Source organism: Oryzias latipes (assembly GCF_053564925.1).
Source record: "Oryzias latipes strain Hd-rR chromosome 1 unlocalized genomic scaffold, Olatipes_Hd-rR_3.1 chr1_Y".
Classification (NCBI taxonomy): Eukaryota; Metazoa; Chordata; class Actinopteri; order Beloniformes; family Adrianichthyidae; genus Oryzias; species Oryzias latipes.
Window position 1 is genome coordinate 6,391,936 of NW_027616335.1, and position 26,484 is coordinate 6,418,419.

General features: G+C 38.0%; 2 protein-coding genes across 3 annotated transcripts; one reads left to right on the top strand and one right to left on the bottom strand.

Moving 5' to 3' along the window:
- The first annotated feature begins 3,383 nt into the window (after nt 1-3,383).
- On the top strand, nt 3,384-4,725 carry fabp2 (fatty acid binding protein 2, intestinal). The gene is made up of 4 exons (XM_004084292.4): nt 3,384-3,539; nt 3,890-4,062; nt 4,316-4,423; nt 4,528-4,725. Exons 1-4 carry the CDS (start codon nt 3,473-3,475, stop codon nt 4,576-4,578), a joined length of 399 nt encoding a protein of 132 aa, XP_004084340.1. The 5' UTR covers nt 3,384-3,472; the 3' UTR covers nt 4,579-4,725.
- On the bottom strand, nt 4,720-25,449 carry usp53b (ubiquitin specific peptidase 53b). 2 transcript variants are annotated; one of them, XM_020699703.3, is made up of 17 exons: nt 25,001-25,449; nt 23,869-23,984; nt 23,025-23,185; nt 22,316-22,408; nt 22,049-22,183; nt 21,747-21,860; nt 21,554-21,636; nt 20,977-21,082; nt 18,029-18,175; nt 17,702-17,851; nt 17,429-17,597; nt 13,282-13,401; nt 12,165-12,846; nt 10,639-10,700; nt 9,573-9,651; nt 7,645-8,462; nt 4,720-7,540 (listed from the first exon to the last, which is right to left on the bottom strand). In XM_020699703.3, the coding sequence occupies exons 2-17, from the start codon at nt 23,960-23,962 to the stop codon at nt 7,464-7,466; spliced, it is 3,090 nt and encodes a 1,029-aa protein (XP_020555362.3). In that variant the 5' UTR covers nt 23,963-23,984; nt 25,001-25,449; the 3' UTR covers nt 4,720-7,463. The 2 variants fall into 2 exon arrangements, with proteins under 2 accessions (XP_020555362.3, XP_078799602.1); XM_078943476.1 differs by having other exon boundaries at nt 23,869-24,054; nt 25,001-25,395.
- Between the last annotated feature and the right edge of the window lie 1,035 nt (nt 25,450-26,484).

Here is a 26,484-nt window from a genome sequence, read left to right on the forward strand (position 1 = left end):
ATCAAGAAACAGTCTCAAAAAGTGAATTGCATGATTTGTTGGAGCACTTCTATAACTTTTCTATTGTGACAAATGTTTTAAAAAAGTGGAAAGGACCAGCTATGAATTCCAGGGTATGGGACTTGTTTGAATATAGTTGACAACCTGCAGGGACAGCAGGTTCATCCGCTACTGAAGACTAATGCTAAACAGAACCGACACCTGTGGGGAAAACAGTTTCCGGTAGCAGAAAAGGCATGGTTTTAAGGACATTTGGTAGAAGTTTTGACCCAGTGGCCCAAATGATCACAAATGGTGATGGAAAGAGGCTCCCACTAAACTTTTTTACTGCAGCATGACTTATAGCATAACCAGAGAGGAAAAAAAAAAAACAACTCCAAAAACCAGAAAGTAAGAGCTGAAAGAAAACATAAACGGGAACCAGAGGATCTGGTAAATCACAAAAGAAACCTACAGAGAGACAACAAACGGGAAGCAGCTGCTGTGATTGCTAACAGAAACCGGGTGTGACACAACGCAGAAGCAACACAAGGAAACGGGCTGAACAGAACAGAAGATCAAAAAAACATCCTAGATGCTCAACAAAACCAAGATGAACCCACTACTCCCTATTGTGTATGAGATTAAGCAAAAAAAAGAAGCATAGACCAATTTAATTTCACCCTGTGACTGCATAATTATTACAGTTTGACATTGCTAGGATGACTTTTACAGTTTCACAACTTTCATCAGATTACATGACAAAATGAAAAAAGAAAAATCACGTTGTCTGATTTTTAACTAATTTATTTGTAAATGATGGTGGAAAATTAGTGTTTGGTCATTATCAAAAGTTCAACTCAATACTTTGAGATTATTTCAGCTTAATGACATGGCTATCATCCTGCTGGAAGTAGCCTCCAGAAGCTAACCACACTGTGGTGATAAAGGGATGAACATGGTCAGCAACAATACTCAGGTAGGATGTGGTGTTGTAATTATACTCAGTTGGTACTAAGGGCCCAAAGTGAGCCAAGAAAATATCCCCCACACCACAAACCACCACCACCAGCCATAACTGTTGAGAAGACAGGATGGATCCATGCTTTTATGTTGTTGACACCAAATTCTGACCCCCACCCATACGAAATGGAGACTCACCAGACCAGACAATGTTTTTCCAATCTTCTATTGACCTCTGACATCAACAGAGCATTTCCACCAGCAGAACTGCTGCTCACTGGGTATTTTCTCTTTTTTGAACCATAAACCCTATGGTTGTGGGTGAAAATCCCAGTAGATCAGTAGTTTCTGAAATACTCTTCACCCTTTTTCTCCATTCTGATGCCCGGTTTAAACTGCAGCAGATCGTCTTGACCATGTCAACATGCCTAAATGCATTGAGTTGCTGCCATGTGACTGGCTGATTAGAAATGTTGCGTTAACAGGCATTTGGGCAGGTGTGTCCAATAAAGTGGTCTGACTCGGCCTTGCCAAAGACTCTAAAAATGGGACCTAATGCCTCCCTGCTTAACACTGAGCATTAATGGGTTGGATGGGGGGGTTAAACCACCAAATGGTTCCCGAGCGCGGCTGTGACTGCAGTTCACCGCTCACCCAGGGGAGGGGTCAAATGCAGAGAACAAGTTTCACACACCTAGATGCATGACAACTAATAGGACTTTAACTTTAAAACAGCATTTTTTTCTGGCTCTGATGCCTTTTTTGAATTTGTCAATTTTTATTGTCATCAAATGTAAATCTTAAATAGGAAGTTTTTGGTATCTGACTGTCCAGTATAGTGAGCAGTTGAATACATTTAAGTACTATCCTGTTTTTTCTGTCAGTGGCCATCAAAGTACATTTTTTGTAATTTGTGTAAAACAATGTGTGCCAAAGTATCAAGTCGCTGCATAGGAAACCTAAATTAAATTAAAATGACAAATGTATCTACATTTACCGCATTAAATGCAGACATAAATATTTCCTGAACCTGACCTTGACCTACTCTGTAAACTCCTTCTTCTCTTTGACTGCGTGTTATCAATATTTATTTTCCTACACAATTGATACTACACCTCAGATAAAACCAAAAGGGATAAAAACATGTTAAAGATTAGCATCCATAAGGCTCGAGAAGCCTCAAGCTCAATTGACAGTTTTATTACTTCAGGCATGGTAGAAAGGTCTTTTGTGTGATAAGAAGCATTTGTACTGAAGTGAAGATCAAGCAAAGGTTCATCGCGGTACATCGGACCAGAAAAACTCAGATAACCAAGACATTTGTTCAGTCTTATCTGTTTTTTTTTACCCCTTAAAACTCTATCGGGATCAAAAATCTATCAGTGACAACAGAAAAACTGCTAACGGACTAGAGGAAAAACGTGCTGAGCTCGGTGCTGCAGTCATTCTGAAGGGAATCCTTGGACCATCAAAACATCCTTTTGATAGATGTCATGAGCCCATAGGTGCAGACCATCGACACAATGTTCTGATGTGTGATTGGTATAAATCTGAAAAGATTTTACATAATTTTAGACTACATTTCTTCCTTTCCTTGCCGTGTCAACATTAATTCTTAATGTCAGCCATGTTGGAAAGAATGGAGTGATTATTACAAAACTGCATAATAGGTTACAAAAAGCTTACATTTACCATGGACTCAAAGAAACTTCCCAAGACATACATTTAAATTTAAGATGAGCTCATTGGTGCACTAGCTGTAACCCTTGTGCTATCCTAGGCACTTTAACATTGGGAGTTGGGTCATCTAGACCCACTAGACAGTGCACTGAACCTTTTTTCTTCAATGATTTGTGATCTTCACTGGTGTCCATGGATTACATGAAATCTTTCCACCTTTATCCACCTTTGTCATGGTAGGGAGAACACGTCAATGTAAAGGTGGGGTCATCTAAGATAGCACAAGGGTTAAACAACAAATACTGGTGGAATATTAACCCTAAATATCAAAGGTCCTTTTCATTGATAATGGCCAGATTGAGGTCAAAGGTAAAAGAGGACCACAAAAAATTTTAGTGAGGCGATTAGATAAAGGCTCATCAGCATGTTGGAGTAAAGTAGAGATATGTTTCATTCAGAGAGATTAAAGGAAATTTCCAATTAAAGCAGGAATGCAGCAATTTGAATTTTGCACTTCAGAGCCAGAGGCCAAAAAAAATCCTTCATATCTAAACAGCTCAATGTATTAAATTTTTAAAAAAACCCTGCAAAAGCTTGCTACGTGGTTAACTTGATTCCACCACCCTAAGTAAACAGAAATTCTAGTCCCTTAGCAAATTTTCCGTTCAGTAATACAAAAAACAAACAGCGTGAATGTAATGTATGCCTTAAGAAAGCGTGAGCTTTAAACAGCCACATCATCAAATTAGATAGGTGATTAGATAAGAGGCTGTGTGGCTTAAAAGGAGCAGGAGACTTGGAGTAAGACGCTCCTTTCTGCAGAGTGGTCCAGCTCACCCTCACAGTCACCATGACCTTCAACGGCACCTGGAAAGTTGATCGCAGCGAAAACTATGAGAAGTTTATGGAACAAATGGGTGGGTACTGGTAGGTTTTCTCCTGGATTAATTTAACAATGCATGCTGTATAGATGGAGATATTACCACAGAATCAAAATCAGATGAATATTTATGGATGGTATATAAACTGTTTTATTAGACCCCTTGATGCCTTAATTTATTTCCAGCAATGAAAAAAAAAATTAATTCCCTTATGTTTTTGCTTTCATGTAGTGGTGATGTATATTTGCATCAATGGGCATCAATTATAAAAATAATAATAATAAAAATAGCAAACCCAAATTTGCTGAACAAACCTCCTTTTGGCAAGTTTTTACCCCTGAGCACTCTCAGATTCTGATGAATGTTTCTGATGTGTCTGTTGCCAGGAGTTAACGTGGTGAAGAGGAAGCTGGCTGCTCACGACAACCTCAAAATAACCATCGAACAGACTGGAGACAAGTTTCACGTTAAGGAGAGCAGTAACTTCCGCAACATTGAAATAGACTTCACCCTGGGTGTCACCTTTGAGTACAGCCTTGCAGACGGAACTGAACTATCGGTAAACAAAAGCTGCACACCACATCACCCAGGAACTAAACGTAGGCCAAACAGTGCCTTGGTTCAGGTGTAGCATGGATTAATTGGTGTCAGTCTTTATCCAAAAAACCCCAGGTGCTGTTTCATTCACTTTAAAAAGGACATCGAAAGCTTGGTTTTATTGCACTAATTTGAGTGTGATTGTTGCGTTCATAGCACGTTTTCAAATACTTAAAAAAATACTATTAATGCAAAGATATGTTTTCATTCTTAAGGGTGCATGGGCGCTGGAAGGGGATGTGTTAAAGGGAACTTTCACCAGAAAGGACAATGGAAAAGCACTGACAACTACCAGAGTAATTCAAGGAGATGAAATGATTCAGGTGAGGCCGACTCCAATTTCAGTCCAGGCCTGATAAATACTTGGGGAATCTTTCCTGGAATAATATATCAAAATGTTAACACTGACATCATCTGTCTCCAACAGAGTTACAACTATGACGGTGTGGATGCAAAGAGGATTTTTAAGAGGGGTTAGACCAAACAAGTCTACCAAACTGAAGTCTGAAATGGATTACGAGTCATTAAACTTTTGTACTCCAAAAACAACAGAAAAACAAAACAAAAAAACATTTTTAATGCATTTTCAAACTTGCATTAATAAAGCCATAACTTCTCGTTTTCACATTTTCTTTTTGTCTTTTATTTCTTTTTACTTCAAAAGTTTGGGAACTGAAAGACAGTCAGGGGGCTGATTAAAGTGTGAGACACTAAATGAAAATTTATTCAACAATGAATAAAAATAAATATTTTATCTCCAAAAATAGAAAGTGCAGACACATTTTTGTACATGTTACTTGCAGTTAAATGGTACTGAAACATGTCAAAATGCATTCAGGTCCACTCACTCTGTGCGGCAGAAGCACAGAGGCGCGACACGGCCTGGAAACATCAGGCCAAACTCATCACAAAATATCAGTGACACAATGTGGAAAGTTCTCTTTGTTTTGATGCACATCAGTAGAATTAGAGTCTGTCCCTGTGTGTTTAGCACAAGATAAAAGATTTATGTCGATACAATATCACTTGCTACCATATGTGGCACAGGAGACCACCACCCGTTGTCAAACAATCCTTTGGAGAATATAAAGCCTTAAACTGTACGCTACAGAATGGGGGTGCTGGGAAAACATGTCCATATACATACACTAACTCAACTTTAGTGTTGCAAAAAAACAAAGTTGGTAGTAGTACACGTTTAGGTTGCAGTATCCAACCTTGCCCCCCAGGAAGACTTTCATACTTTAGAGATGAACACGTATAATGAGCTGTAATGACACATTATTGAATGTTTTTACTACATATATATCCTCAAAAGTGAGTAATTTTTTTTAAAATGTCCTGCATTACAAAAAGGAATTTATTTGCTTAAATAAAACGAAATAAAAGATATCAAGGCACAGTCATTATGACGAACATTTGGAGTCAAAGAACAGAATAACTTCATTCAAATTCAGTCATAAAATAGGCTATGATTATAGAAAAAAAAAACTTAGTTTGGAGTGTAAATGGTTCTTAATTTCAAATAAATTCATCATAATTAACATTTTAAATAAAAGCTACATTAAAGAGATGTAGCTTTTTTAAAGCAGAAAATCTTTCATTAAATCAAAATGAAATGTGAAATAATTTGCTACAGTTAAAGGGAAAGGTGTGGTCACACATGAAAGTCTAAACATTATCTGGTCTCTGACAGCACAAACACAGCCTGAGATATTATTGACTAAATGTGCTCAGTGAGAAACACCTTGAAAAAGTATTTTTGTTGTTTTTTTTGTGAGCAGACATACTTGAAAGATGAGAAAAACAGATACAAAAAAATAGTTTGTAGGAAAAGATATTAAAAAACTATAAAAGAAAAAAGGTTTGCACATAGCTTCAGGTAGAACACAAAAGACTTCTGTTACTGGTAAATTGTTTGATGAACTGGATACATAAAGAAGGTGCATGTAAAGTTAAAAAAAAAATCTACAGAATGCATAGTCTTTGTTGAAACGTTTGCTGTCTTTCCGCGTTTTGTTTGCATCAAACTTCGATTCAAAATGCATAAGCATATTTTTATTTAAGCGACAGAAAAAATATTCAAGTTTCCAAATTAACCAAGGTTACAAATTTCCAATTGACTCATTTTGCTACAATAAAATAAAGTCCACATAATGTTGACAAGGCTCCGCCTCTAAGCCTTTTATGTTCATGCTAATGATGCACACAAAGCTAAAGGACAGACTGTTAAAGGCCACATGCAGGTTTTAAAAATCGGAAGGAAGAATATGAGTGTTAGTAATTTGTCAGAGGTGTCAGTTACACTGGCATCGTTATGAAAATACCTGCAAATATAGACCTGTTTTTGTATCTGTCCACTCATAAAGAGGAAGACTGGAAAAAGTACAGTTTGACATCAACTTGAATTACAAAAAAAGTACAACAGGTCAACTCTAAGACAGAATCACACAAGGTTTAAGTTTTGCATCATGAATTACTGAATAGCCTGAGAACCTCCCAACCTACTGAATAACATGCTCTCAAACAGTGTTTTATTACAAACTGAGTGCAGCCATGCAAGAATCACCAAGATGCACATTAATACGAGGCATTAAATGTGTTTTTCACTTTTTAGGAGGACTGAGAAATATTTTCTCTGTTATAGAGTTTGACAGAAAAAGATGGCTACTACAGTGGGGCAGCTCACGGTCATTCATTAACAATGAATGCTGTACAGGAGTTGATAAATGAAAGGACGTTGAACTGATTGTGTTGCAGGATCTGGTGACACGTGCATAAATGTACCAATACGCTGTGCAGAAAAATCCATATAAAACTTTTAAACCAAATTCTTCTGGCAGGTCTCAGGTGACCCGTCTTCAACGTGCAGGAGGCAAGTTTTGATTTTTATGTATTACTTTGAACAACTATCAGGTAAAGTAGCTTAAACATACAAATACACAGTTAAGAAACAAGTTGATTATTTCCTCTAAACATTTTCAACGTTCAGGATCGCCATTATCTGTCAATGCTTCCGTTAAATATATTTACGTTTTCCTGCAGTACTTCTGCATAAATGAAAAAATATCGGAATCTCAGCAAAGTTCTTGAAAAACATTGACATAAATTACTTAATCCTTGGCGCAAACAAAGAAATACAATTAATATTAGTTCATTCGTACTGCAGGACAATAGAGGACTTCTGACGATCCATCCAACAATGCATAGCAGGATTCATTTGCTCATGTTACAGGCTCCATTAAACAGGTCCCTCCTGGTTTGAAGTGGTCAGGGCTTCTGAGCACGTGTTCAATCCGTAAACTCTTTGGCATCCGTTTTTTTCTCTTCATTCCTGTGAATCAAAACTTACCGAGTCAACTTTCATAAAAAACCTCGTTCATCCAGTCCTTTGGTTGTCACCGGGTTCCATTTTGCTGTAGATTTATTGCTGTTATGGCCTACACAGAAAAACGACACATCCTACATCAGTGCTTTGGCTATATGTTAACAGCACAGCAAAGAACAATGGTTCAAATCGTTTAATTTTTTTATGTGGACATACTTGTTTCAGGTTTGGCTTTTGGCACATCCTGTGAGTTTGAGTCGTTGGGGTATGTTTGGCTGATCTCTCTGCGCTCACTCACGGTTGCAGTCCGTGGCACTGTGGCCGAGAGGACTAGAGGCCTCTGGTTGTGGTACTTAAGACGGTAGGTTTCCGTCATACAGTTATCCACGTTGAAGTAGGTCGTCAGAGAAACTTCTTGAGCTGGCGCTGCCTGCTCCGCTTTACCCCCAGCAGGTCTCTCCTCACTTTCACATGATGACTGAGTACTCCTTTCAGGGTCAGAGCCTGATTTCGAACTAGCATCTGAGAAAGTTCGCAAACTTGACATGTCAGTCTTCCGGTGAGGGCTGAAGAAGTACGTAGATGAAAGATGAGGACTTGATGAAAAGGGTTCTTGAAGCGTCCTGGAGCTAAAGCCATGGCTAGCTTCACCCTGCTGAGAAATCCGTTGCGAGGGTCGAATGTTTGGCGACCCTGTTGGACCGAGCTGACGTAGACTGTTCGGTAGGAGAGCTTCTGCAGGCCCGTTGTTGGGAGGGTGGTATTGCAGGGAAATTTGAGGGCACTGGGAGTCGGAGGAGACAGCCTCACTGTTACTTGAGAGATAAGTGCTTTCTCTGTCCTCAGACTCAGATAGAGCAAGATCATCTGAGCTGTTCCATTCAGAGCTACTGGTTTTTGTCATGTGCTTCAGGGTTGTACTTTCTTCGCTGTGCCCTCTGAAGTTTGTCAGCTCCTCTAACTCGCTGTGCCTGTTTTCAGAGCCAGCAAAGTTCTTTTCTTTTCTGGAGATGCTTCCATACTTTGATTTACGTCTACAAAATAAAAAAGAACAAAATATGATATTTTATTGTTTAAAGAAAACATACTGAAATATAATTACAAAGGATCCAAATTGAAAATATTGTACACCTGTAAATTATAAGTAGCAGGTTCATTGAGAAACAATCATTGAGTATTGAACCATTTATCAGTCATTTAACTGTAAGTATAATAAATAAATAAAATTCATTCATTTTCCAATCCATTAATTCTCCTTTGGGGTCACAGGGCTGCTGGAGCCTATCCTGGCTGCTTGTGGGCAGGGAGCACCACTCTACCCTGCTCTGTTGCAGGGTAGGCTGTCCACAATCACACCCGTGCACTCTCACATCATTCACACCTAGTTCTGGTTCAGGTCCCCCAGCTGGGACTTGAACTGGGGGCCTTCTTGCTGTGAGGCAAGGGCGCTAACCACTGCGCCACCGTGCAGCCCATAAATATAATCATTTTGGAAAGACATTTTGTCTCAAAAAAGAAAACAGCTTTATTTAGAAACAAAGTGATTCTGATCTCAATGGCTCCTTATCTTGTTAAATAAAGGTTACAGTTCTCTACATAATGAAAACAAATCGTAACATCTGTTCAAATGAGTAATATTGCAATTTTTTGTTTTGTTTTTCTTATATAATTTGATCGTTGAATTTATTTCTAGCTATAAAGAAATTACCTATACTTTTGTTTTCACATAGATGCTAAGTTAAGGTCATTTTGAAGCAAAAGTAGTTTGATGCGTAGTTGCATAGATAGGCTTTCAGGGGTCAAGACTTCCTAAAATCCAGTTTATTTATTCATTGCCAATTCAGAACTATGGTGGTCTCAAGGCACAACCATGTTCATTATGGACATCGAACCCAAATTTTGCTCATTGCTGAGAAGCACTTTCCAGCAGTTTCTTTCCCCTAATTTGACTTTGATTGAGCTCTTTTCTCTCGGCAGGATGACCAGTTTCCCATGATGTCACAAATCCAAGAGAAAAATTCAACAAATATCTTTTAGTGTTTTGATAGTTAGTTAGATAATTTATTTTTTTTGTCAAGGTGGGAGAAGTGATTATTTTTGGAAGTGGTAAATGAAAGACTGCAATTCTCAAAAGTGAACAATACCTTGAACATGGACTGAACTTCTGATGTGGAATTGAAGGTTGATCATATTTTTTTCCCTGAGGTCTGGGCTGATGTTTTCCTGTAAGAACCAAAGGAAGACCATTACAAAAAAAAGATGTATGCACTTCTGTCTTTCTGTTCATTTTCAGCCATCAGTTAATTAGGTAAACATACCTGTGCATGCTTAAACAAAATTGACCTCTTTTCGCTATGCTATCTTTGGTTATTATGGTAGTTTCCCTCATTTTTCCCTAAAAGCCATTTTTATTCTGTCTTATTCAGGTCATGCACACGTTAGCTAGATCTGGTGATTCCAGGTTCTAAATAAACACCTGATCCTGGTATACATGGTGTTTATAGCTAAGAAGCAATTAAAGACATTGATAAAAAAAACTAGAGAACCAGAGAATTTTTTTAAAGATAAACAAAATGATTTATTTCCCACTAAAAGGCTGTGAACCTTTGAGGACACAAGGTGGCAGCAGCTAAGAGTTAAACACATCAGATTTTCCCAAACTGACTCAATCAATCACAGCACTCTCTCTACACACCAGCACAGACAGACAGTGCGACAGTGAATTTCTTTCTTTTAAATATAGATGTGCTTTCTTTTCTCTTTGCTGTTGCCTCTGAGAGGTCCATGCAAGGATAAAAGCTTCCACTCTTCCACTCCTGAGGCACATGGTCCAGCATGGAGTGCAGAACACTCCGAGTTCAGCCTGTAAACGAATATGTGTGGCAAAACCAGCAGCAGTGTCCAGCTGTGCCGCCTGAGAGAGCTTTGTGGGATTATCATCAGATTAATACCTGTGCGTAATCGTCTGGGTAAAAAAGTTAAATAAGCATGTTGGGGCTTAGAAATAACCCAAATACAAAACATGCATTAAATTGTATTTAAAATCTCTTTATAAGAAATCTGGTTTGTACAGACAGAGAAAGGGAGGGAAAAGGGAAAATGAGAAAAGTTTAATGGTAAGAAATCTAGTTGAGGATAGCAGCTCGACAGGTTAGAACGGCGATATACAGAAACTCTTCTTTAGAATGCTTTTTTAGATTTTTGACTTACCATTATGCGGGGGGGAGGACGTCATGTTCGTTTTTGCACTGATGCCCTTTTGATGCAGCTGGCTGGAAATAAAGGAAAACACACTTGAGCATGTCTACAAGCTTTACAGCTAGGAAATACCTAAAGAGTGATGTACCAAAACACTTAAAAAATTGCATTTCACAAAGGCAAAAGTACAAAGATTCTAAGTTCACATTTAAAAAAAAAGACAAATCAAAGCAGATTTTAACATATTAAAATGTATTTGTTTTTTTTAGTAAAAAAGCTGGAAACTACACATTTCAGGTTTAATTTACAGTTTATGTTTTTATTTTATTTTATTTATTTATGTATTTGAATTAGGACAATGCATATTAAACAATGTTTCAGCTGCTGCTTTAACATAAATATGCCAGAGTTAGCACAGGAGCTAAATTTCATCTGTTGTCCTAGGACAGGATAAAAATATCAACAATTACATTTACAACACAATGAAATAGCACAATATTAGAGGTAAAAATATTTACAAAGGTTATTACAATAAAAAGCAAGTCTAAAAATTCCAAGACAGTCACAGAAAAACAACAATAACTAATGTTTGCAGGACTGGTTTGTTTTTAGCCATCGTTTAAGAGCTGTTTGGAAGGTAGGGTAGTTTTCCCAGTTCCTAATGTGCTGTGGCAGTGTATTCCATAACTGTGTGCCTCTAATTGACACCACTGTTTGGCTGAATTTAGTCCTGCGCCTTTGAACATTACAGTCCCCTCGAGTTAAAGCCCTGGTGCCTATTCCAACATTTGTTTTTTTACTTATAAATTATGAATAAATTATGACTCTAAGATACATTTTCATCTAAATTTGTTGTCACTTGATGGCATAATAAATGCATGCCATACCTTTTAAATTAACAGGGTTAGACCGGACTTAAAAACAAGGTCTTGGCTCTGCAGCTTTTTTAACGAGGAGGCAAAAACAAAGAGATCACTGTTTGTTTTTAACTGTCCAGTCGTGTCTATCTATTGCACATAGAAATGCCTTGATAGACTCTGGTCATAAACAAGTGTTGTGACTTTGCAGGGTTGTAATGATCAGTTTTGCACGACCAGATACTTGATGCTTTGTTGATTTGCTAAAGTGCTTGATACTGAGATCCTTTCATTTAGTTTTTACCAGGAACCATATCTATATGTAATGTTTGCAACTACCTGTAGTCAAATTGAACTTTTTGTTTTAAGTAATTTTGACAATTAAGAAGTTTTGCAAGTAAATTTAAAAGTTTCCAGATAAAACACAGTTAACAATAAAATTAATCAATAACAATTATTAGTTAAAACCTAGAGATGTATCTATACAGTTCTGCATTTTATGATAAAAATAATGTTTTGGAAAATCTAGAACATTTTTTTATCACAATTATTCATATTAATGTTTTAAATTTATGGACATGCATCTAAAATATAAAAATGTATTTTTTGAGCAGTATTTATTTTTTCTTGAGCTTTAGTGTTCATGTTTTACAGTTTGTGCTACTTTTAAGCATTTCTTACCTTTGCAAGTATGCCTCAGGTGTGGATCTCTGGTCTGGTCTAATGCCAAAACCATCAACGCCTGGAGAGTCAGGATTGGTGGAGCCACTGCTGAGTCTATCACTGCTCTCATAGCCAGACTCTGTTCTTTGAATGGTCCAGGTATCACTTCGCAGCAGAGGCTTGGAGCAGCCTTTGAGTCGGCTGTTCCTCTGTTGGCTGACCTTGCTCTCTGACTCCATAGAGCTGTGACTGTCAGTTTTTTGCCGATGTTCTTCCTCGTAAATTGTCATTAAATACTTTTGTTTGCGTTCATCTACAGTTTGTGCATGTTCGTGCGTGCTAACTCTTTGATCAGAGCGCCCTCTTTCCTGGGATACAGTCTTGCTGCTGTCTTGCTGCTGCTGACGCCGCTGCTCCAGCTCGTTCAGAACTGTGTCCACATTCAAAACCTCCCGGATGGGCCTCCAGGCGGGCTTATACTTGTTACGACTTCCTGCTCCTTTGTCCCAATGATCATGGCGGCTCTCCTGATCAGAGTGACCTTGGGACGTGTTTGACTTCCGACTATTTTGCGTACTGCTGGACTGTCTGTGAGGCTCCTGAGGAACTCTGGATGAACTGCTAGACGGCTTTTCAGAAAAACTTTTGAGAGGCCTTGGTCCATTCTCTGGTGAGGCTGCAGATCGTGCATTGGTGATATCTGAGAAAGGCAGAAAAAGCAACTTTTGATCAACTTTTTTTTTAATGAGGGGCTGATGGTCTTTGTATAACAGAATTCTTTGATTAAATAAAAGTCACTTAAAAAAAATGTGTATTAGATTTTAAAACTAATTTCTATATGAGGTTTTATAGAACAAAAATTTAAATGCCAACTCTCAAATTTAGATTTCCTTTATTTCTTTTTACTTAATTTGCATTTGTGCAAGTTAAAGGTTGATGACAACTCACACTTTTAAAAACATCTCCTATTATTGGACACAAAAAGAATTTTAGAAAACAAACCGCTGTATTTTTTAAGACTTTGATTTTAGTGAGAAACCAAATTAACAAAAATACATTATGACTGCTGATCTCTGTAGATGTACATTCCTGTCTCTTTTTCTTAGTACAGATTGTTTAAAACAGATCACTTTACCTTTGTGTTGAAGCGGCTCAATTCTTTGAAGTCCTCTGTCCTTTGACGTTTCACTTGGTCTTTGCAAGTTCTCCATGAACGGTTCACGATATTGCTTCGGACTGCCAAAAGGATGTTTCACTGAAGAAAAACAAATCAAAAATTATGTTAGAAACGTAGTTAAAACTTATGAAACTGCGATTTTCTTGTCTATTTTTTGTCATATTTTCTTTTTGATTAAATTTTTGAGTGTCAAGAAAAAAAAAAGATAAAGGTTGCATTTTATTGTAAAAGCAGACCAAAGAAAAATCTTACAACACAGTGGAATCAGCTGAGTATCTCACTGACTCACAGATATCTCACTGCAAAAACCTGCTAAAGCATTCATAAAAAAATCTAGATTTTAGAATGGCCCAACAGTGGAATCAAACCCCCACATGCTCCCAGTCTTAGGGCAGACACTCCACCAGTCAGCCACTGAGCTGGCTCATAGCTGCTTCCCGTATCAAGTATTCTATCAATGTACGGTGAAGAAGGGAAGAGAGACAGTTAATAATTTTTTATGCCAATAAAAGATGAATGTTGTCTAAAATTATCTTCTGTTTTTGGCCATGGAGTCTCTTTACAGTAGCAGCTCAAAGCACTGTGGCTGTTTGAACAGTCTGTCAATTTGAACATTTTTGCATAAAAAAATCACATAAAACCTAAAATTAGATATAAATGAACTGATAAAACAATTAAGAAATCCGTAATTTTTTTATCTAAAAAGGTGAAACTAATGAATCTTTATTCACAGTTAATTCAACTTTAAGTACGTAAATTTCAGTTACATGCGCCTGGTACTGTTGTTTTCTGTTTAATATTTGGGCAATCAACATTTTTTACAATGATTTTAAAAACAAACATTTTATCAAAAGATAATACTGTTTGGAGCTGGGTAACTCAATTTGAAACACAGACCATTTTCTGTTACAGGAGCAAACGTCAGTGATTGCCCAGATGATTTTAAACCCTAAAGATTCTGGGGGGGAAGCTCATGGACTGCTTTGCTGGCAAGATATACCTTTAATTATCTAATTGCTGATGCAGCAGATCTACATCACTGCAGAATCCAAAGCCACTTTTATATATGATTTTAGATGTTTGTCCTTCAGCATCCAAAACATGACTGCAGGTCATGACTGCATCAGACAAACAGTCTGAATATGAGACAACCATCTAATGACCTCTGAATTGCCCCTAATTTTAGTTCTCTGCATGCTCAGGTGTGAATGTTGTTGGCTCCTTGATGGCATCCAGTAGCACAAAAACAACTTACCTTAAACTATAAGCAATAAGGCCTGATATCACTTACAACAATATGGAGTAATAGATCTCCATTTTTTAAACAGCTTTGAGATGATTCAAATACTCAAAAGGAGCCAATTTGTCATTATGTCAGTCATTTCTGACACATCAGGATTAAGGTATCATAGGTGGCTTTGTCTTATCTTCTGCATCTTTCTGAAAATGAGAACAGGAACAAAAATAAATCTCACAAAAGAACAGATGCTGCATCATTCACTGAGATAAAACAAGGCGCTGCTGCCTCTTCTACTAACCCTGAGGTGTGTTTTGCTTTGGCTGGCATGCAAGTGACTGTAAAAAAAAACTGATGTGATCAGCCTTCAGATGAGCTTGTTTGTCTAACAGCTGCTGTTTTTACCTTTCATATCACTTTTTGTCTTTTAGTGGGAACACTACAGATTATAGCACCCTTAAAAGGTTTTTCAGGTTTAATCTCACTGAAAACAATACATCAGTTCGACCATTTTGGAACACGATGAAGGAAACACATTGCAGTTTTTACTGTGCAAAATTTTCCTTATAGAGAATTCTGACTGCACCTTTGTGTTTCTCTAACATCTGCCAAGTAATTAACTAATGCACACATGCATCTTGCTGCCTGAAGTTAAGCAGGTTGTTATGCAAGTTTATCACAATAGAGGCCAGTTGCCATCATTTACTGCAGCTGAAATAAGGTGCACAAGAATGCACTACAAAAAATTAGAACTCCTGCTGCTGTGCAGAGAAAATTATTCAGACTCCACTAAAGCATGCAATGTAATAAAATGTATCAGATGAAGCAACACCATGCATTATTATATGAAAACACTGACTGAGAAATGCACACATGATCCCCCATATGCATTTAGAAATTGAAAGTCCTCTCTGGTTATAGAACTAAATCAGCAACCTGATCATATGTTACCAAAAAAAAAACAACAACTGAAAAACAATAGAAGAAAAAACAAGCAAAGTGGTTAAAGTCCCACTTTGTGACCTAAAAGAAAAAACGATCTTGTGCATTTACAATTTTAATTCCTGAAACAAAAAGTCACATTTCTCCAAGTAGCCTACTAATAAACTAGACTTGCTGTATTCTTTGTTTTAGCATCCTTTAACTACCATATGTTTTGGACCATAGGGGGCCACCTGACATCCTACTCTACAGTGTCGAGACACGAAACAACTACTGAAACTGGAAAGATCTGACTGCCCAAAATGTCAAATAAAAAGTATCTTGAGAAGTGGAAAGAAATGAAAAAAAAATAAATAAATAAATAATGGGAGGGGCGAGAGCTGAAGAGCCAGACCATGAGTGCATTTGGCCACAGAAACAGGGATTAGGGAGAGAGGCGTGGGTGGTAATCTGCGTGCAACAGAGGCATCATCCTCATTTGAAGTTCAAGCCAGCGCATAAGGCCAGGCAGTCTCTCTTTCCATGGTTTCATAACTCAATCCCTACGGTAGTCATGACAGTAACCTGTTTTTCTCTGAGAAGATCCGGGCTGTTGCAAATACTGGTAGATTTAAATTTTAACCTTAGAATTAATTATTTTAGGCTCTAAAAAACGTTTCAAATGTTACAAGAATGTAACATTCTAGTGTTTTGGTAATCCGTAGAATTAAAATAACATTGATTGCTCAGCCTTGCAGTCCATCATTTACACCATACATTGTTGTAACAGTTCACTCACAAAGCTAAGGTAACCATTAAATCTGTTATATAGCTACACCAACATCAGCTTCACCAAATTCACCCATAATTCTGGTGTTAGGTTCTATTTCATGCACAATTACAAACATTTCAATGAACAAACAAGATATTTAAATGCTCACTGAAAGTTTAAGCAATAGCCACCGAAAAACAAAATTTACCTCGTTGTTGATGTTAAATAATGGTAAAACATTTAATATCTTATTTATAAATCTGAAGTCAGTCATACTATAATGCAATATGTTTTTCTTTTACTATTACTGTACCAACGCAACACACTTAAGTGAGCTTGAACAGGGTGTTGGCTATGGCTGAAGTGGATTGGTAACTACAAAAGTTAGTTACATTTCATGTCCACCTACTCCAAAAGCAAAGATTGATTTAAATTGCAAAAAAACGTATATTATTCTTTTGTTGTTGCTGGTGAACTGTTTTGGATTAATTATCGTTACATTCAAGTGAGTCTCTTATAATTTCCAAACATGGAAACATTTTTGAAGTGAGGTTGTACATGACAGTCAGTTTATGGGGTTGCATATTGTCCCCAATTGTATGGTTTCTTATATATACAGAGCTACTTATGAAGTCAATGTTCTATGTATTTGAAAGATTTAGGCATTAGACTTAAAAGGGAACACCTTGACAGCTGTTGAAAATGGAGTTTAAATTCACAAAACTCTAAAATACCGACAAGTTTTTCTGTATATTAATGTTTTTTTATTATTTTTTGAGGTGATCCAAACACTTGATGATACAAAGGTTGAAAGCTTGCAGTTTTAAAGCAGACAGTCCTGTGTAAGACACCCTTTGTCATATCAATACAAGAATACAAAAATGAAACACCAGATTATCACAATTAACTAGAAACAATATAACAATATAATAAATATTGGGGGATATTTTTTTATTTTTTTATTAAGGCTTGGTTTTCAGCCTTTAATATTACTCTTTTAGTGTAAATATTTTTTTACCTTTTAGATTAACTGATTAATAATACTGTAAAGTTTGCTTATTTTTGCATTCAGAGGTTGACAGATTTGTTAGCCTTAAAATATGTTATCCATGAAAACGTTAAACATTTTGGAACTCTTAGAAGGTGCAACGACTAGTAATCAAAAGCTGTCTTACTGGTCACGTCACCATTTACATGGGCTTTGTATCGTGGACACACGGTGGTTTGTCGCGGTGCATCTTCGTTAGAGACCGGACTCCCCTCAGGATTAGTGTAAAACAAAAGGAGAGGTTGGAAGTGTCCTCTAATGCATTTAGAAGCCACGTCCTTCCATTTGGATCCAATCTATCAAAGAAAAAAGTCTGACATCAGAGCATGTTACACAGTTTTACAGGTAGGACACTCAAAAAATGATTTTAAAAAAGGGGTTTAATCACAGTTGTGCTAACCTCCTTCACAGTGGCATCATCGAAAAAAATCCACTTTGAAGATTTGGTGTGATATGCAAAAGCTGAGTAATGTTTACTTGAAAAGCAGATCATCCCCACCAGATGCAGCTCACTCCGTTTGGCAGCTTCATCAGTGACCCTGTTGAAAAGCTAAAAGAGAGAATACGTGATTCTGGTTCACAATATATTTTTTATTAAAAAATATAGTATATATAATATTTGCTTTTTTATTTTTTAAAATCGCAAAATTTTACTTTATGTATTCTGTTTATTTAATAAACAAACTGCTTAAGAAAGCAGAGGATAATGCCATGTAACAGCTCTTACCCCATACAAGTTTAAGCGGGGGCTGATGGAGCGGATGACATCGTCAGTGAGATCAGACTGTTCAGCATCCCACACAAATCCGATGGTCACTATCTCAGGGCAGTTCATAAGAACCCGGCGGATCTTGATGCTCTGGCCACAGTCACTCTGAAAAGTAGAATGTAAAAAAAACCCACAGAAGACAATAACATCAACAAGCAGAAAACCTGCCATTTGTCAGGGATATAAATACAAAAAATCACACTCTGAGCAACACTTAAATCTTTTTAACTTTCAGTCTGTACGCATGTTGCATAGTGGTAGAAGTTGAGACTAGGGAGTTTCAGGTTTAGGTTTTTATGCAAAAGAGGAGTAATTTTCCCTTAAATTAATTCTAACCTGGTTCTAACCTAACTCTATTTCTTTGGATGATTTCACACTAGGACTGTTTGGTCTGCCATTAGTTTTCATTGTTAGAATGATTGTTTGGGTTGGTGTGAGTACTCCTCTGAAGTCTGATATGGACCAAACAAGCACTCTGTTCTGCAAATCAGAAAAAGAAACTGTCTCAATAATAAATGTGATGGAGTGAAAACATTCACACAATTCCACTCGAAAAACTAGTCAGTTTTCGTCAATGAAAAAAAAAGCTTTTTTCTTTTCTTTTCTGCTCAGTTGTCATTTAAAGAAATACTGCCAGCAGTTGAGCAGAAACTTTTGATGTATCCAGGAAGTTTGCGCTGCTCTTAAGATCATCTTCTTACATATTCTAAAAAGAATTCCCAATGATCTTATGATTATGATTAGGCTGTCTTTGGTCAAAATCAGAAAACCTGTTGTTTTCTAGGACATATTTTCTGCAGAGCGGCAATAGTTCATTAAAAATTCTCCTCTAAATTGTAGGCAGGACCTAGGCGCAGAGTAAGCCTGCCTTCATTTCCCATCATACCTTTGTTTACACTATCTCACAGCCCCTCACAACAGCAGGCTAACATTAGGGGTGCAGCAAGAATGGTGAGCAATATTGGATCTATCCAGCCGTACAGTTTAGAGCCTGTTGGAAGCTCAGACGAGAAAAACTGTAATTTGTAATTATTACATAACAACTACAAGCTTTTCTAAACTGAATTCTTGGTCTGCTCCTGATTCACAACAATTTCTCAGATTCATGAATGAATTTAATTTCTGTCTCAGCTAGTAAATTAAATTTAAGACACACGTTGTGAGAAAATTGACAATTTCATAACATTTCTATAAGAATCATCAAAATAAATGTAGTATGACTGAGTGCAGTAGGACTAAGTGTAAATTGCAAGACATCCTGTATGGAAAGAAAAGTGATAAGGTTTGTGCAATAAAACAAAGACTTCTGTCTGCACTTTGGTACTTACTGTGTTTTTGTCACAGGGATCGAGTACAAAGAAGACTCTTTTATTCTCAGGTGACCAATTGAATTTGTATAAATAAATAATGAATGTGAGCCCTGCAATGTAATCAATATGACCTGTTTGCCTAGGGAGTTCCTTGGAAAACCATTATCACACATAACAGAGCTCTGCTCCGTCCACAAATGCGACCCGAAACTGTTATGTAATCTAGAAACCACCTAAATACACCATGAAGAAGTCCTGCACAGTTCTCAGACAGAGACATAGAGGACACATGTTCCAGGGTCAGAAAATGAATCACTGGTTCTATTAAGCACACCTGTTATAACATATACATATATATATATACAGTTATAACAAATAAAAGATATAACCAAAGCAGAAACCTATGTGACAAAATAGTGCATGTAACATGAATGACTTATGTGTTATACACATGCAAAGAACATTTTTAAAACTGTATTCTGCAGTAACTTTGCAGCATAGAAGAAGAATTTGCTGTCATCAGTGTTGTAGGAGAGAACTCCTCTGCCTCCACACCAAGCACTTCTCCATCATCTATTCACCCGTCCAAATGAAAACAATTTGCTTCTTTGGTTCTTTTTAGTCATTCACTTATTTTGTTTTCACTATTATGTACTTTATTATTTAGAGGGTTATATGATAACAAAACATCCAAGATAGTCACAAGACTGTGCCACTCTTGGTGTCTTTGGGATTATGCAACGCTACATGCTGTAAACATCTGCATCCAACATCCAATCCAGCAGCACAAACAAATGACACGCCCACATTTCACTGTCTAGCAATAAACAAAAGTAATACATCCAAAACTTAACATCATACACTTCTTCAACAAACGTATCCAAGGCAATAAAGTAACAAATACATTCAAAACAGTCCAAAATTATTAATGAAATATTTTTGACTGACTCCTATAAATGTGTCTTTTTTACCCTTTTTTTCTGCAGGACACTGTAAGACCTCACTCTAGTCTACTAACAGAGTGTGTGCATTAGGCCAGCAGCAAAAACCTGTCTCCCTCAGAAAGTTAAATGCAGGTCACGATTTTGGAAATTGGATGACAACCACAGGGCTAAGCAGCTAAAAATTGTATTCAAAATAAATGCAAAAATTCTATTCTGGCAAACCTGTAAGGATGAAAATAATCAGATATGATAAAAATGAAAAACCTAAAAGAACCTTTGGCAGTTAACAAAAAGTGATGCAAACCGAAAAGGGAGGAAGACGTAACGAATGCAGATGAAAACATGTAGATAAGCCCTTGCTGCTATTTTTATCCTAACTCTGGTTTGGCATCGTTTCCTTCTGGCCACTTCAAGTACAGCACCACAGCACTGAGTTTATTCAATTCAGTTAAGACCATACATTTGGTGATCATCTCACACTAACAAGTTTGAACCAGTTTTTTAATAAAACCTTTACATAAAGTATAAGTCTTTTTGTAACTTTTGAATTTAGTCCATGAAGAAAAGAAAAAGTACGTAATCATCGAGGTGTTTGGAATTCAGAGATAAATACAGAACAAAACAGTTGATTTGGAGTGTATCGGTAACTTACGGGGCAGCTCCGCAGTTCTCCTGTGCTGTTTGCTGCCTGCAGCAGTTCTCCAAACATGTCAGACCGGAGGCGCTCGTGCTTCCCCAGCATGCGATCAACCTGCTGGCTGGAAATCAAGAAAGTATGAGTTGGGTTGTATGGGTTGTGTCAAGAAGGGCATCTGGCTTAAAAATGTCTGCCAAACTACCTGTGCAAAACAGTGAAAGCTGAGTCACTGTGGTGACCCCTGTGCCGTAAGGTGAACAACAACAACATGTACTATTATTATAGCACCCCACTATATAGTTTTGAAGAAACTACATTTTCCGAGAAAATTAGACCTTTGTTTGTAGAGAACAGGTGAAGATTTAGGACTTGACACAGCACACCACAGCAGCGTTAACTGATCAGCCGAGGTAAAGAGTTTACTAAAACAGAGCAGTTACTAAAAGATACACCGACCCTCTTAAAGTCAATTTCAGGGTCAGAAGTACAAACTCCTGCACCTCGTTTAAAGTGTAAAGGCTTATTCTGACAGCTTCTTTTTCTAAAGGAGAATATCAAACAAATGTTACTGAGGATAATTCCCCATACTCACCATAAAGCAGTGGTGGAGACATAGTGTACAAGTTCTGTGAACGGGTGAGGATCTGAGGACGCACCACAACAGCGGCACACAAACTGCAAAATAAAAGCTGTTTATTATCCTAAGTTTTCACTATATGTCAAGCAGTACAACCACGATGGGATCTTTCACGATTTCATTGCAGATTTATAATTATTTTAGGTACCTGCTCGTAGAGCATCATTGCAAACTTCTGGTGAGTAATGCAGGATTTGGAGGAGCAGGCGTCAGTCGCTGTGTCCGAAACTATGTGCAAATGAATTCGTTCCAGGATGTTCTCCTAGCATGCGGGAAAAAGAACAAAAACGGCATCAATACTTGGACAAATATGAGTATATGTCTTGAATTGTCAATTAAGTGCTGATTTTTCTTTTTAATTGGCACTTGCAATCAGAGTGGAGGAAAGCCACATCATTAAAAAACAGGAAAATGTGTTTATTAAAAGTCAAAACCATAGGAAATTCATACAAAACACTCCGCAGCATCATCCATCAAACCAAGTTGAAAGCGCTGCTCATCCTTGAAAGTTTCAGCCAGAGCGTTGCGCAGGCTGTCAGAAGGGAGCACGCGCTCTCTGCTCTGCTGAAACTGGCTGAAAATACTCTGGGAAAAATGAATACACAGATTGTTTCAAGTTTTACAAACACCCCAAAGGAAAACCTAATATTTGCACGGATAATTGGTGCAAATTTTTTGCCAGAGCTAAACTTTTTTTGGTTTGTTTGCGTGGTTTACCTTTAAAGCGCAGAAAATGCAGCCGTCTCGGGGACAGAAGTGACCTGAGAGCTGCCTCAGACTTCTCCTGAAAATGTCCAACTGCCAGAGCACCTTTTTTAAAGGAATAAAATATAAATTTGACAATAGCTGAAAGCAAAATGTAATACATTTTAGAACTAAATAAATTCTAAAAAAAAAAAAGAATTAAAGGGAAAACACAAAAAAGAGTGCTGCAGTGATTTAAAACTTGTGTCTTGATAAATAGATCAGTTTCAATGTTTTGACTGTTTAGTCAGGTACGCTGTTTTCCAAACGTTACATGCTGCAAGTTTTGGATGCTGTGCTTTCAGCCGTCATGGCTAATGGAGCTGAAGCTCGGCTGATTCTGGTCCCTGATCAATCGATGAGTGCATCTCTGCTTCTGTGTAATGTTTGCTAACACAGCAGGACTCGCTGAACCCGAGCACTCAACACAGCAGCTTTCTTAGTGTGACTAATTTTTAGCTGAATGTTTTGGATAGTGGAGTCCCCCTCTTCCCTATTTCTTACTTAACACAGCCAAAACTTTACTTTAGTAAGAAGTTGTTTTACTTTAGAAATCAGTTTCATATCTCAATCAGTTTTGAATTTCCCTCAGGGAAAATCAGGATGGACAAGGGATGCATATCTGAAAGATGTGACGGGTGGAAAAGAAAGGTGGAGTTCAAGCTTTTAATAGAGCAGTCACCTGAACAGCGCTGTTGAGGAAGCAACTGTTCTGCCCTGGCTCGTTCAGCAGACCTTTTGTAAGAGCGAGTGAAAGCATGCTTCCAGGCTGGTAGGATTTCTTCAGGCCTCCTCCGGGTTTCTTAAACATCTTCACCCATGCCATGGAGTTAGAGGCTGCAGCTAAGGGAAACAAAGTGCAATGTCTCTGTCTGTGCTTCTGATCAAGCACCTTTTGTTAAAGTCCACCTCCGATCATCTTTTGACTAATTTTCAAAGCGTTCCCAGTGGTCTTTTTTAGCCAAAATCTAAAAGCCTGTGTCGCTTTGTAAGACAAAGTTTCTGCACAGTTCTAGTTCTAGTTCATTAGAAATTTGCCTCTGAGTTGTGGGCGGGACTCTTAGCGTGGGATAAGCCTACCCCCACATCCTGTCTTCAATTTGATGCTCTTTGCTAGCTTACTTCACAGCTCGGATGAAGAAAACAAATATGTACATGGATCTATTTGTCTGCAAGTGGATGCATCCGAATGGACCACAGCAGGGAGCTTGTGGTCCTCCGATTGTAGTTTCTACATCATTGCTACAAACTTTTTCAAACAGCATTTATCTGCTCCTGATACACAACAATTTGAATAAAGAAATACAAAGAAATGCAATTTTGAGCTTAATTTTCTTTTTATATGTCCTCCATCAGAAAAATGCCACAAGAACATGTTAAAAACACCATTTTCATCAGAGTTGATCTTTAAGGTGGTTGCTTATTTTAACCTCAATCCTGTTTATTTTGATATTTAGCAATAACAGAGACCAAGAGTAATTGATATATTCATTTTAAAGCAAAGCATGGTAGATGTTTGAGCTCACCTTCTCCAGAGTTGGAGGGAGACTTGCTGCAGCTGGATGTGGTGGGACATGGGAGCTGGTGCACTGGCCTGGCCATGGGCTCCATCCATCTCATCCCCACACACCTTCACGGTGGTCTGCGAGAAGCATTGCCAGAATCAGCCACTGAGAAGCCTTGGAAGTGTGTTTTTGGACATTTACTGTAAGCTATGAAAGAATAAGAAAAAGAAAGGATGGGGCAAACGGAGCAGCCACCTCTAGCCAGCCATCCATTGTCTTAATCCACTAAATCCCCTTTGAGGTCATGGGGTTGCCAGTGCCTGCTGTAGGGGAGAAGGCTGGGTAAACCCTGGACAGGTCACTAGCTTGTCGCAGGGCACACAAGCACACACCCCACACACTCACGAAGGGCAATTTAGAGTAATCAATCAACCTGTGAAGCATGTTTTTGGACAGGGGGAGGAAGTCGGAGCTCCCGGAAAAAGCTCATGCATGCACGGGGAGAACATGCAAACTCCACACAGAAAGGTCTCAGCTGTGATTTGAACCAGGGCCTTACAACCACTGCAGCCACATCTGTAAATGTTTTTAATACTTCTAAACAATAATTAATAAACCCATTTAATTTTTATTTTTTTTTCCAAAATAACACAGTTTAAATTTTTACTTTAGAAATAATGAAAATAACCCTTATAGTTCAAGTTACATATCAAACAAGGAACCACTCAAAATACCATCAAAGACACTGACCGATGGAATAATGCTTATGTTTAGCATTTTAATATTTATGTTTTTAGAAGCTGTTAAAGTTTTCCTTAAAAACTCAGCATGTTGCTATGCAGGCCCATAAGGTTGACCATGAGCTGCCAGTTTGTCGTCATGTTGTGTTAAAGGGCGTGTAGCCGTTCCAGAGCTGGATTAGTGGAGCAGTTTTTAAAGCTTGTTTTTTAAAGCTCCATTTCCCGCCGTCAGCGGGCATGCAGACGGCGGTGGAACCGCCTCACGGTTCGCTCTGGACCTCAACTGCTCTGCTTCAGCCACAGCATCTTCAAACACACACACACACGCCACAGCATCTTCAAACACACACACACTCAAAATGCTTCAACTTGCATCCACAATTGGAGAAAACGCGCGCTCTGCATGCGCTCACCTGTGACGGCGGCGGGTACCTCTCTCCTCCGGCCGAGCTGTCAGCGCTCAAATCCCCAGACTTTCTCCTGCATCCCGCTAACACAACGAACAACTGCAGAGAGATGCTCCCCCTGGCGCACGCGGCGCTCTATCTGCGCTGCATCCTCCGACACGCAGCCGCGACAGGCAGGCAGCAGCTCAGCGGGGAACCGCGCAGAGCGGCCAGGATCGTGTTGTTTTGCAGGAAATCTCTCCCATCTTCCGCGCGAACTGGGTCGATGATGGCCTGGACCGGAATGTCCGACTCGGATTAGTGATGTTCTGAGACCTGAGAGGTCAAACTCCGCCCCTAGTGTTTTCTAAAGTGCACTGCTGTTGTATTGTGCTCCTCAGTCCCTGCTTGGCAAATTGTGTGCTGGCGGAAGGTCAGACTTCCAACTTGTCATGATGATGATGGGAGAAGGCATCACATGATCACAGTGGTTTCATAATCATGCAGTGGTGTGGGGACTAACCCTTTCCTGTTTTCCTACTTGTTTTTCTCTGTAAAGACAAAAAAGCAGAAGCATTTCATCTGGTTTAATGTTTTTAAAGCTATAGGATGTAGTCTATATGTGCATGAGTAATCATGCTGCAAATGACAACCTTGAAGTTTGCTCTTTCTTTTCTTCTTTGTCCTCTGTTTGTGGAGAGTTGCAAAAAAAAAAATAATAATAACAGGAAAAAAAACTCCATGTGGGAGAATTTCGTGCTGCAGTAAACAGAAAAGTACAAAAAATTGGGGCAGATGGAGGGCCGTGCAGGGGGAAAGGCTGCAGAGCTTAGCAGGTTGGAAGTAAAGACAGAAGGAGTAAAATGGGCTGAGGCAGTCTGCAGTCAGCAAAATTGACACCAGTTTTTTTTGTGTGTCTCTCTACATTTTAGCATTTGCAAGTTTGTGGCAATTATCAGTTTTTGTTTTTTGTTTTTTATCACAGCAAAATCTTTGTTTTAATCTTATTTTCATTTGGAAATAATGATAAAGAAACAAGCTTAAAATATGCAAAACATATAAGAAGAGAAGTGGGCTATTAGATTATCTTCCAGTTTTGGTCTTAAATCTACACGGAGCATCTTTCTTTCTGAAATAAATACATTTTTGGACAACAAATGTTTTACAGAAAGTACAGAAAAGTTTTGGGATTTGAATGAACAACAAAACATTCTTCGAGGGACAAAATTATTTTTTAAATATTATTTATGGAAGAAATGTTGTTTTATATTTCTCCTGATGTTTTTGGCACAGTTGAACTATTTTCAGGCGAGCTGTCAAAATTGGAGCTGATGTTCTTCATGTTATTTTTGGAGACATTTTTGGAGACATGCCTGTTTTCATTTTGTTGTTGTTTTTTTGCAGTTCTCCATTGACCATTGCTGCTTATAGCTGTAAAACTCTGAGCATTTCCACTAAAATCAGGGGTATTCAGCTTAAAAAAACACTGTGACTACCTTTGAATTCCCATG